Consider the following 12,706-nt stretch of genomic DNA (forward strand, 5'->3'; position numbering starts at 1 on the left):
AGGGAACCAGCAAGAAGGAAAAAACATACTTCATCCGTACCAATCTGCCAGCTGTAGAAACACCTGTCCATGACAGTATTGGTAAAAGTGACCACTAAACAATCCTTGTGGAGTCAAAGTCCAGCCTTCACATTGAGAATAACTTCCATTGTGTTGTGTGGCACGATCACCATGCTAAATGGGGCAGACTTCAAACAGATCTAGCAACTCAATACTGGGCATTCCTGAAGGGTTGTGGACTATCAACAGCAGTAGAAGTGTACTCCAGCACAAACCTAACCTCATGATCTGGCATATACCCCACCCAACCATGATTCAATGAAGACTGTAGAAGAATATGCCAGGAGCAGCAGCAGGCATACATGAAGACGAGGTGTCAACCTGGTGAGGCCACCAAACAGGACTACTTGCATACTAAACAGCATAGGCAACAGGTTTTAGACCGAGCTCAGAAACATAGATGAGAGCTAAGCTCTATAGTCTTGCTACATCCAGTTGTGAGTAGTGGTGAATGATTAAACAACTCCTGGAAAAAGAGGCCCTGCAAGTATCCCCATCAATGATGGAAGAGCCCAGCATGTTAGTGCAAGAATAACGCGAAAGGGCTGAAGCTTTCACAGCTATCTTCAGCCATAAGTGTGGAGTGGATGATCTATCTTGACCACCTCCTGTGGTCTCCAGCATTACTGATACCAATTATCAGCAATTCAATTCACTCCACGTGATATCAAGAAGGGGTTGGATAATGCAAGGGCTACATTCTGGCAATTGTACTGAAGACTTGTGCTACAGAAAATGCCGCTCTACTAGCCAAGCTGTTCCAGTATAGTTATAATACTGGCATCAACCCAACAATATGGGAAGTTGTCCAAGTATGTCCTGTACATAAAAATCAGGAAAAACCCAACCTGACCAATTATTGCCCCATCATTTACTCTCAATCATCAGTAAAGTGATGGAAGGAGTAGTCAACAGTACTATCAGGCAGCACCTGCTCACTAAGAATCTGCTCAGTGACACCCAGTTGGAGTTCCAGCAGGACGATTCAGCTCCTGACTTCATTACAGCCTTGGTTCAAATGTGGACAAAAGAGCTCAATTCCAGAGGTGAGGTGAGAGTAGCAGCCCTTCATATAAGAGGAGAAAGTGAGGACTGCAGATGCTGGAGATCAGAGCTGAAAAATGTGTTGCTGGAAAAGCGCAGCAGATTAGGCAGCATCTAAGGAGCAGGAGAATCGACGTTTTGGGCATAAGCCCTTCTTCAGGAATGAGGAAGGTATGCCAAGCAGGCTAAGATAAAAGGTAGGGAAGAGGGACTTGGGGGAGGGACATTGGGAATGCGATAGGTGCAAGGAGGTTAAGGTGAGGGTGATAGGCCGGAGAGGGGGGTGGGGGCGGAGAGGTCGGGAAGAAGATTGTAGGTCGAGAAGGCGGTGCTGAGTCCAAGGGTTGGGACTGAGATAAGGTGGGGGGAGGGGTAATGAGGAAGCTGGAGAAATCTGCATTCATCCCTTGTGATTGGAGGGTTCCTAGGCGGAAGATGAGGCGCTTTTCCTCCATTGCCAGACCATGGCAACACGACGCCTAGAGGAAGAGCGTAAATTGACGTAATTTTAATGTATTTTATTGGAATAGTATATTGTTATAGAATTGGAGGCAGGTAATAAGCAATCAAGACAAAGGGGGGATTAGAGTTATGAATAGTTGTTGTTTAATGTTCACTTGTAGAGTTAAAGAATAAATTGATCTTATTTTCTTTAAATAGTGGAAATTGGGAGTTCTCTGTCACTCCTATTTTAACAGATTGCAAGACTAGGTGAGCTTTTCTGGGTGTTTAGTTTAATTAGCAGAGGGACTCACTGCCATGTCAAAACACTATGTAACTAATATCCAAGTATACACAAATCCCATTTATTTATTGTTGCAGTCTATCACCATTATTAGTTTTACATCGCATTTTGTGGACCACTGCCGCAACCTCTGGATTGTCGGTCCATTGACATAGCTACCAAACTATTGTACTTGTACTTGTATATTGTCCTACTGAAAAGGAATTAAAACATGATGTCAGCAGTGTTCACTTCAGTTTTCAACTCCTCAGATAGTAAGTATAACAGTCCATGCTGTGTGCATGCTGACTTATGACTTGAGTAATATTTGCCACGTAGGTGTTAGGTATTGACTGTCTCTAACAAAAGAAATTGTAACCAGCTTTTCTTGATTTTCAGTGGCATTATGATGATTTGCTGAATCTGCATGCTTCAAACCCTCCCCCCGCCCCCCCCCCCCCCCACCCCCCCATACAAAAAACCATCACACACTAAAATCTCCACTCACCATCAGTATCCTGGGATCACTGTTGACAAGAAAGTTAACTAGACCGGCTTTGAATATTGTGACTGCATGATAAGGTCAGAGGCTGAGGATTCTGTGATGAATAACCTGCTTCCTGCAAAGAGATAATCAAGCTGAATGTGATGGAATACTCCCCTAGAAGAATCAAGCTCCATCAGTATTGAAACTCAACATTATGAAGAACAAAGAAACCCACTGACGGACCATCACATTAAATATCACTCTCTCTTTATCAGCTATCCATAATGGAAGCAGTACTTATCATCTACACAATGTACCGCAGTGCAGCGACTACCTTAAATTTCTTTTAAGGCACCTTCCAAACCAGGTGTCTCTTTCACCAAGAAAGAAAAGGGCAGAACGTACATGGGCACACCACTGTCTGCAAATTCCTCTCCAAGCTACAAACAATCATGACTTGGAATGATTGGGTCAAACTGGATCAAACTTTTGAATGTCCTAACTAACAGCACTGCAGGAGTACATTCATTGTATAGTCTGTAGCAAATGGAGTGCTTTCAAAAGTGAGCTAAAATGAGTTCAAAAGCTGTATGTTCCTGTTGGAGTGAAAGGTAAGGCTGGTAGGAGCAGGGAACAATGGATGATTAGAGATATTGAGAAGAATAAGAATAAAGTCACAAATAAGAATAAGATCAAGAACAAGAAGGAGGCATCTGTCAAGTATAGACAATTAGCATAAGTGAATCTTTTGAAGAGTAGAAGGGAAGAAGGGGCATTCTTAAGAGGAAAATCAGGAGAGCAAAAAAGATATACGAGATAGCCTTAGCAGTTAAGATTAAGGATAGTCCAAAGAGATTCTACAAGTACATTAAGGGAAACTAGGGAGAGAATAGGGCCTCCCAAAAATCAATAATGTCATCTATGTCTGGAACCACAGGAAATAAGAGAGGTACTAAACGAAAATTTCATGTCAGTATTTACAGTGGAGAATAACATGAAAGCTAGGAAACCTAGAAAATAAATAAGGCTGTCTTGAAAATAGTTCACATTGCAGATCTCGAGCTGTAGATAGGGCTATAAACTAAATGGAGGGAAGGATCTGTTGTAGGGGAAATTAGAAAATTAGAAAACCCAAATTAAAGGAGGCGGTAAGAGTGCACCATGGCAGACCCAAATAGGACAGATTTTTGGAAAGGGTTGGCAATCAAACTTCAAGCACACCGGATAATCGGATGATAATTAGACGAGGGATAGTTAATACAGGACTGAAGGTGTCCTCTCTAAATGCATGCAGTATAAGAAATAAGGTAAATGAGCTTATATGGCGCAGATCAAAATTGGCAGGTATGACATGGTGGCATCATGAAGACGTGGCTGCAAGGGGATCAGGATTGGGAACTGAATATTCAAGGGTGTACATCGGATCGAAAAAATAGAGGCAGAGGGGATGGGATTGCCTTATCGGTAAAAAATGAAATTTAATCAATAGCAAGAAATAAAGTAGGGTCAGAGATGTATAATCTGTGTGGGTAGAATTGAGGAACCACAAAGGTAAAAAAAAAAGCCAGAGTTGGAGTTATGTACACATCTCCAAACAGTAGTCGAGAGCTGGGGTGCAAGATATACCAGGAAATAGAAAAGATGTGGAGGAAAGGCGAACTTCCAATGAAATCATGGAGCATTTAAATATGCAGGTGGACTAGGAAAATCAAGTTGGTCATGAATTGCAAGTAAAGAAATTTGTGGAATATCTACATGATGGCTTTTTGAAGCAGCTTGTGGTGGAGCCCACTAGGGAACAGGCAATACTGGAGTTAGGATTATGCAGTGACACAAACGTGAAAGGGAACTTAAGGTGAAGGAACCCTTAGGAGGCAGTGATCATAATATAATTGAATTTACTCTGCAATTTGAGAGGGAGAAGATAGAATCAGAGGTATTGGTATTATAGTTGAATAAAGGCAACTACAGAGGCATGAGAGAAGAGCTGGGTACAATTGAGTGGGAGAAGAGCCTAGCAAGATAGACAGTGGAACAGCATTGGCAGGATGTTCTGGGAGTAATTCAGGAGACCTAGCAGAGATTCATCCTGAGAAAAACGAAGTATGGTACAGGGAGGATGAGGCAGCCATGGCTGATGAGGCAAGTCAGGGATAGCACACAAGCAAAAGAGAAGCCATATAATGTAGTGAAGGGTAGTGGGAAACCAGAGGAGTGGGAAGCTTACGAAGACCAGTAGAGGGCAACAAAAAAAAGGAGAAGATTAAATATGAGGGTAAGCTAGACAGTAATGTAAAAGAAGACTGTAAGAGTTTCTTTATATATATAAAGAGCAAAAGTGGGTATTGAGACTCTGGAGAGATAATGGGGAACAAGGAAATGGCCGAGAAACTGAATAATTACTTCCCATCAGTCTTCATGGTAAAAGACATGATTAATATGGTGTAAATTCAAGAGAGTGAGGGGCAGAGCTGAGTATGGTGGCCATCACTAAGAAGATGATGTTAGGAAAACTGAATGGCCTGAAGGTGGATAAATCACCTGGACCAGATGGACTATACCCCAGAGTTCTAGGGCAGATAGTTTTTTTAAAAAAGTGGAGGCATCAGTGGTGATCTTTCAGACCTCACGAGAGTCAGGGAGCATCCCAAAAAACTGGAAAATCACTAATCCATGTTTAAAAAAGGAGTAAGGCAAAAGATGGAAAATTACAGACCGATTAGACTCAATTTAGTCGAGGGTCAAATCCTGGAATCCATTGTGAAGGCTGAGATTTCTGAATACTTGGAAGTATATGGCAAAATAATGCAAATTCAACATGGTTTCATCAAGGGGAGCTCATGCTTGATAAATCTGCTAGAATTCTTTGAGGAAGTAATGAGCAGATTGATTAGACCAAGGAGTGCCAATGGATGTTATCTGACTGGACTTCAAGAAGGCCTTTGACAGGGTGCTGTTCCAGGGTGACAGGAGGCTACTGAGTAAGATCGGGGCCTGTGGACTTAGAGGTAAGGTGCTAGCATGGATAGAAGCTTGGCTGTCTGGCAGAAAGCAGAGAGTGGGGTTAGGAGGGTCTTACTCAGAATGGCAGCTTTTGAGAAGTGGTGTTCCGCAAGGCTCAGTGTTGGGGCCACAGCATTTTACTTTACATGTTAATGATCTAGGTGAAGGAACTGAGGGCATTCTGGCTATGTTTGCAGATGATACAAAGATAGGAAGAGGGATAGGTAGCATTGAGGAGGCTGAAGAAGGATTTGAACAGTTTAGGAGAGTGGACAAAGAACTGGCTGATGGAGTACAAAATGGGAAAGTTTGAGGTTGTGCACTTTGATAGGAAGAATAGAGGCATGGACTATTTTCTAAATGAGAAGAAAATTCAGTAATCTGAAGTGCAAAGAGACTTGGGAGTTCTAGTCCAGGATTCTCTTGAGGTAAACTTGCAAGTTGAATCAGTAGTTAGGAAGGCAAATGCAATGATGGCATTTATATTGAGGATTGAATATAAAAGCAGGGATGTACTTCTGAGGCTCTATAAGGCTCTGGTTAGACTACATTTGGAGTAATATGTGCACTTTTGGGCCCTATAGCTCAGGAAGGATGTACTGGCCCTGGAGCGTGTTCAGAGAAGGTCCACAAGAATGGTCCAATGAATGAAAAGCTCAACATATGAGGAGCGTTTGAGGAATCTGGGTCTATATTTGATGGTGTTTAGAAGATTGAGGGGGGTGACTCCTCCATTGGTAGGAGAGATTAGGACCCAAGGGCACAACCTTGGAGTAATGGGAAGACCTTTTAGAATGGAGATAAGGAGAAACGTCTTCAACCAAAGTGGTGAATCTATGGAATTCAATGCCACAGCAGGCTGTGGAGGCTAGGTCATTGAGTATATTTAAGATGGAGATAGTTAGGGTCTTGATTGTCCAGGAGAACAAGGGTTACAGGTTGAGAAACGTTTCAGCCATGACTGAATGGTGGAGCAGCCCCAATGGGCTGAATGGTCTAATTTCTGCTCTCATATCTTACGGTCCTATGACTTAAGAGGAGGTGCTGAAGATCTTAAAAAGTATAAAGGTAAAAGTATGAATCTCCAGCACCTGATCACATCTACTGCAGGACATTGGGGCAGCTTGGAAAAAAATTGCAGGGACCTAGCGGAGGTATTTGTATCATCTGCAGCCACGAGTGAAATGCCGGAAGACTGGATAATGTTGTCCCTTTATTTAAGAAAGTCTACAGGGAGAAGCCTGAGAACGCAAGGCCGTGAGTCTGACGTCAGTGGTTGGTAAGTTTTTGGAGGGGATCCTGAGAAACAGGAATTACATGCATTTGGAGAGGCAAAGACTGATTAGGAATAGACAGCATAGCTTTGTGCCTGGGCACTTAGGTCTCACGTACTTCATTAATTTTTTGAGGGTGTGATGAAGAAGGTAGATGAGGGCAGAATGGTAGACTTTCCTTACATGGACCTTAGTAAGACCTTTGACAAGGTTCCGCTTGGTAGATTGGTTTGTAAAGTTAGATTACATAGAAACTTTTATACTTTCTCTGATGAATTTAAGGTCCTATGACAGGAGCAGAAGTAAGCCATTCGGCCGTGTGAGTCTGCTCTGTGTTTTACTGGGATTTTTTTCTGATCTGATTATCCTCAATTTCACATTTCTGCCTTATCCACATAACCCTTAATTTCTTTATTGATTTATTGCATAAAGAATCATATCTCTAATTTAAATCGACCGGCATTATTACCAGTCATTGTGCACATAAACAGGTGGAATGTAGTCCACAAAAATAGATATGAGGTTGACATTAGAGAGAATAAAAATATACCATGCTGAATGCATTTTCAGCAATCTGACATAGTCTCTAAAGGAACTTATATGTACATCAGTCTCTAGTTTACTGTGGTGGTTTTCTGCAGCTTTAGTGTATGGTTCATCTCCAAATGCTGTAGATTTAAGTGCCATGAACTGAGATGTAGTACTGTTTGTATATACCATCACAACCTGTACACTATTAAAACAATGTTATTCAGTATTTATAATGTTTGTCACACAATATTATCTGTCTCTGTCTGTCTGTATGTCTGTCTGTCTCTCTCTCCAATTATCTCACTCAAATTTAGAGCAGACAGAATGTGAAGAGAGGCCCAGAATGCATGCAGCAGCATGTATTCTCATGACCAATTTAATGTATTGTGCGTCACATAGTGCTGAGTTCTAAAACTGTATTAAATATTGTAGGCAATCAATTCTATGCATAACAAGGGTGTGTAATAGCTAAATTATATTCTGATATTTTGAAATTGTGGTCAGTTAGAATTGAGAATATGACTGAGCAGGAATAACATATTGAAATATACGTCTGAAGCATATTTAGGAATTATATTTCAGCATCAATGTTGTGATACCTTCTTTATGGAAGGATGATACGAGAAACTTTTGTGTTTTTGGTGTAGTTATATACAAAGTCCTTTTATGTATGTTTATTATACTTTTATCCTATGATCGTAACAGCATGCGATGATTTGTTAAATTATTGCAGAGGGTAAAGAAATATTATGGCTCAGTTTTGACAGTTGTTTCACATGCATCTTTTCCCGTTGTGATGTAATTGTTCACTTAAGTTGTACATGACCTGCATCGTACAGTTTTGGCTCAATTATTGCTTTGAAATTGGAAGAATAATACTAAAATATGTAGTATAATTTCATTTCCAAGCAATGTTGGCTTACATGACGAAAGTACTCCATTTCAGTTTCAACTGTAGTGCAGACATCGACCATTAGGTGGGAGCTAGTGCATCACAAATACCTGGGTTACTTGGCTTTGATGTTATGTGTTACTGGAAGTCATTTAAATAGAGTTTTAATACATTTAACAAAATTGAAATAATTTTGTGTTTTTAAATTCATGCAGCTAATGATCAGATAGCATAAAAATATTTCTAAAGCCTGATCACATTCTCCTGTTTTTAAGGAATGTAATCATTATAAAAATCAAGGCAATAGATTAATATTTGAGCCACATCTTTCTGTGTTTATTTTAAAGTGAAAAATACTACTTGCATTATCAGATCATTCATCTCAACATCCCAAACAGGAATTAATTCTATGGCTGTGCTTGATGAGAAGTATTGGCTTTTCCCTGGTTTTTCAACAATCTGAAAACATTATTTCTGATACATTTAGTGAAACATCCGAGAGTTTTCACATTTCTTGCTCATTTCAATCCATTATCCTTTCAAAAAAGAACTAAAGAGAATTTCCTGTTGTTGGCTGTGTATTCATTCATGGGCTGTGGGCCTCTGTAGCAAGTCAGCATTTGTTGCCCAATACTTGAGACTAGTGAGACACCTTCTTGAACCACTGGAGTCCATCTGCTATAAGTACACCCACAGTCCTGTGAGAGAACTCCAGATTTTTAATCCACCAACAGTGATGGCTTGGCATTTTAGTGGAACTATTTTATAAGTAACAATACACCTAGACATATGCAGCACAGAAGGAGGCTATTCAGCCCAAAACATCTGTGTCAGTCAGCAAGCCAGATCCCATTTTCCAGCTTTTGGCCCATAACTGGAGCATGTGGCAATGCAAGTGAATATCTAAGTACTACTTAAATAACATGATAGTTTCTGACTCAACAACCCGTTTTGTTCAAGCAGTGAGTTCCAGAATCCTGCCACCCTCTAAATGGAACAATTTCTCTTGAACTCCTCTCAGCTTCTGCCTCTTACTTTAAATCTATACCAGTGGTTATTGACCCTTTTGCTAGTGGAAAACAATGCCTTTAACTTCACCATTATAATGTCTGCACATGTTTAACCAAATTAATATCAGTTATTCAAGTTGAATTGCAACAGTGCCTTTACAGTCACTACAGAAACAATCATACCTTGTTTCACCAACCATATAAAAGTGATTATGGTAGTTAGTAATCACTTGACTTTGGCAAACAGGCTGGTGTTCATTTCAAACCTCATATAATGCAACTCAATCTTATTCTGATATGACCATTCTATACCATTCATAGCACTGAAGAAGAGAAGCAGGTTGTGAATTGTATAAACCTTAATTGTGTCTTTATTTTAATGTATGGATCACAGCAGATGGATTAGGATTTTCTGTGGAACACAGACCTCAAAAGGGACATAAAAACATGCCTTAAGTCTCAAAGGTAGCTTAAAATGCAGAGTCTATGGGACACAGTAACATGTGATAATTTCATTTATCTACATGAAACATATTTATTAATTATAAACCTGACAAAACTAGCAGTGCGTTGAGTATGCTTGTTGTACTGAGGCCATAAAACCATCATATGAGAAGGATAATTACCAAACTCCATTGGGGAAATAAGTAATGGTGCTAATAGCAAAGTTCAAATTGCATTGAATTAAAAAAGGTAAGTTACAGCTTAACTTGGAGATAACTATCATAGTATCAAGGATTGGGAAATTTAATGGCATTGTGCATTTCTATGTAAAGTATACTATTTGTCAACTTTCCCTTTTTGATTGGGCTATCTGAATACGCTTATATAAATAAAGAATTAAGTGAAAGCATAGTGATTTATGAGGTTTTTTTTCTTTTTTTTTTATCTAGATCCAAATCAATTTCTTTCAAGCTGTTCAATAGAAAATTCAGCCAAGAGTTCCTTTTCAAAACTCATGGACAGGCTAAGTGTGGAAATGGAAAATATTCCATTATGTTGTAATAGACACTTTGGATGTGGGAACAAGAAATCATTAGTTGAAATACTGGGCGATGGACTGTATAAAACCAATACCAAAGCAGAGAAAGAAGGACTACAGATTACAATGCCTATAAAGGTATTGTCAATAATTCTGTTATTGACCAGTTTAATCAAATTAATAATTTTTACAAATATTGTTGAATCTGAAGTGTAACAATCTGCAGTTTTGTTTTTGTAAAATAATGTAGACAGCAATATTTTAAACTTGTTCAAAGCTTCAATCAGTCAGCATGCTTCTTTTCAGATTTCACACAATATTATTTTGAGATTTTGACTTAGGTACTTAGGATGCTGAAATTTATTGAGAAATAGTACTTGTCAAACTATTGAATTATTTTTATAATGGGCTAATCGTGCAGGTAGAACTATGCTTTACTTTATTCATAGAAATTGCCTATATAAAAGTCATCAACTTAGTTAACTATGCTTGTTCCTATCCTCATTCCTGCACTTGTCCTTCACTCCCTCTGCTCCAATCCCAACCTCACCATTCAGCCAGCGAAGAAAGGGGGTGCAGTGGTAGTTTGGCGCACTGACCTCTACACCGCTGAAGCCAGACGCCAACTCAAAGACACCTCCTCCTACCAACCCCTCGACCATGACCCCATCCCCCATCACCAAACCATTATTTCCCAGACCAGACAGAACCTCGTCACTTCAGGAGATCTCCCACCCACAGCTTCCGACCTCATAGTTCAGGAACCCCACACCTCCTGATTCTACCTCCTTCCCAAGATCCACAAGTCTGACCACCCTGGCCGACCTATTGTCTCAGCATGCTCCTGCCCCACCGAACTCATCTCTACCTACCATGACACTGTCCTATCCCCCATAGTCCAGGAACTCCCCACATATGTTCGAGACACCATCCATGCCCTCCACCTCCTCCAAGACTTCTATTTCCCCAGCCCCCAACACCTCATCACCACGGATATCCAATCCCTCTACAGCTCCATCCACCATGACCAGGGCCTCCAAGCCCTCCGTTTCTTCCTTTCCCAAAGTCCCCAACAGTACCCTTCCACTGACACACTCATCGCTTGGCTGAACTGGTCCTCACCCTTAACAATTTCTCCTTCAAATCCTCCCACTTCCTCCAGACCAGTGGGGTAGCCATGGGCACCCTTATGGGCCCCAGCTATGCCTGTCTCTTTGTTGGCCATGTAGAACAGTCCATCTTCCGTCGGTACACTGGCACCACTCCCCACCTCTTCCTCTGCTACATTGATGACTGCATCGGCGCCACCTCATGCCCCCGCGAGGAGGTTGAGCAATTCATCAACTTCACCAACACATTCCACCTGGACCATCTCTGACACCTCCCTCCCCTTCCTGGACCTCTCCATCTCCATTAAGGACGATTGACTTGACGACATTTTTTACAAACCCACTGACTCCCACAGCTACCTGGATTACACCTCTTTCCAGCCTACCTCCTGCAAAAATGCCATCCCGTATTCCCAATTACTCTGCCTCCACTGTATCTGCTCCCAGGAGGACCAGTTCCACTGCAGAAAACACCAGATGGCTTCCTTCTTTAGAGACCGCAATTTCCCTTCCCAATTGGTTAAAGATGCCCTCCAACGCATCTCGTCCACATCCCGCACCTCCACCCTTGAACCCTACCCCTCCAACCGTAACAAAGACAGAAACCCCCGGTGCTCACCTTCCACCCTACCAACCTTCACATTAACCGCATCATCCGCCGACATTTCCGCCACCTCCAAATGGACCCCACCACCAGAGATACATTTCCCTCCCCACCCCTTTCTGCTTTCCACAAAGACCGTTCCCTCTGTGACCACCTGGTCAGGTCCACGCCCCCCCCAACAACCCACCCTCCCATCCTGGCACTTTCCCCTGCCACCGCAGGAATTGCAAAACCTGTGCCCACACCTCCCCCCTCACCTCCATCCAAGGCCCCAAAGGAGCCTTCCTCATCCATCAAAGTTTTATCTGCACATCCATCAATGTCATTTATTGTATCCGTTGCTCCCAATGCGTTCTTCTCTACATTGGGGAGACTGGCTGCTTCATAGCAGAGCGTTTTAGGGAACATCTCCGGGACACCCACACCAATCAACCCCCCTGCCCTGTGGCCCAACATTTCAACTCCCCCTCCCACTCTGCCGAAGACATGCAGGTCCTGGACCTCCTCCACCACCGCTCCCTCACCACCAGACACCTTGAGGAAGAACGCCTCATCTTCCACTTCGTGACCATTCAATCCCATGGCATCAATGTGGGGACTTCACCAGTTTCCTCATTTCCCCTCCCCCTACCTTATCCCAGTTCCAACCTTCCAGCTCAGCACTGTTCCCAAACCTGTCATACCTGCCTATCTTCCTTTCCACCTATTCTCTCTGACCTATCACCTTCATTCCTAACCCATTCACCAATTGTACTCCGCATTGTACTCTTTGCTACCTTCCCCCACAATCCTCTCCGACCTGTCACCTCCATCCCCAGTCACCTTGTACTCTATGCTACTTTCTCCCCACCCCCACCCCCCTCTCATTTATCTCTCCACCTTGCCGGCTCCCTGCCTGTATTCCTGATGAAGGGCTTTTGCCCAGAATGCCAATTTTCCTACTCCTTGGATGCTGCCTGACCTGCTGTGCTTTTCCAGCACCACTC

The 12,706-nt window shown here is 42.0% G+C and overlaps 1 protein-coding gene across 9 annotated transcripts in view; it reads left to right on the forward strand.

Moving 5' to 3' along the window:
* The window catches only part of ccdc171 (coiled-coil domain containing 171), a 380,694-nt gene that overhangs the window by 151,636 nt on the left and 216,352 nt on the right, over positions 1-12,706 (forward strand). For all 9 annotated transcript variants that reach the window (XM_072589026.1, XM_072589027.1, XM_072589024.1 and 6 more), the window contains one exon: positions 9,919-10,145. In XM_072589026.1, the coding sequence (XP_072445127.1) occupies positions 9,919-10,145 (227 nt within the window). The remainder of the gene's footprint in view (positions 1-9,918; positions 10,146-12,706) is intronic.

This window comes from Chiloscyllium punctatum, chromosome 2 (genome assembly GCF_047496795.1).
Source record: "Chiloscyllium punctatum isolate Juve2018m chromosome 2, sChiPun1.3, whole genome shotgun sequence".
Taxonomy (NCBI): Eukaryota; Metazoa; Chordata; class Chondrichthyes; order Orectolobiformes; family Hemiscylliidae; genus Chiloscyllium; species Chiloscyllium punctatum.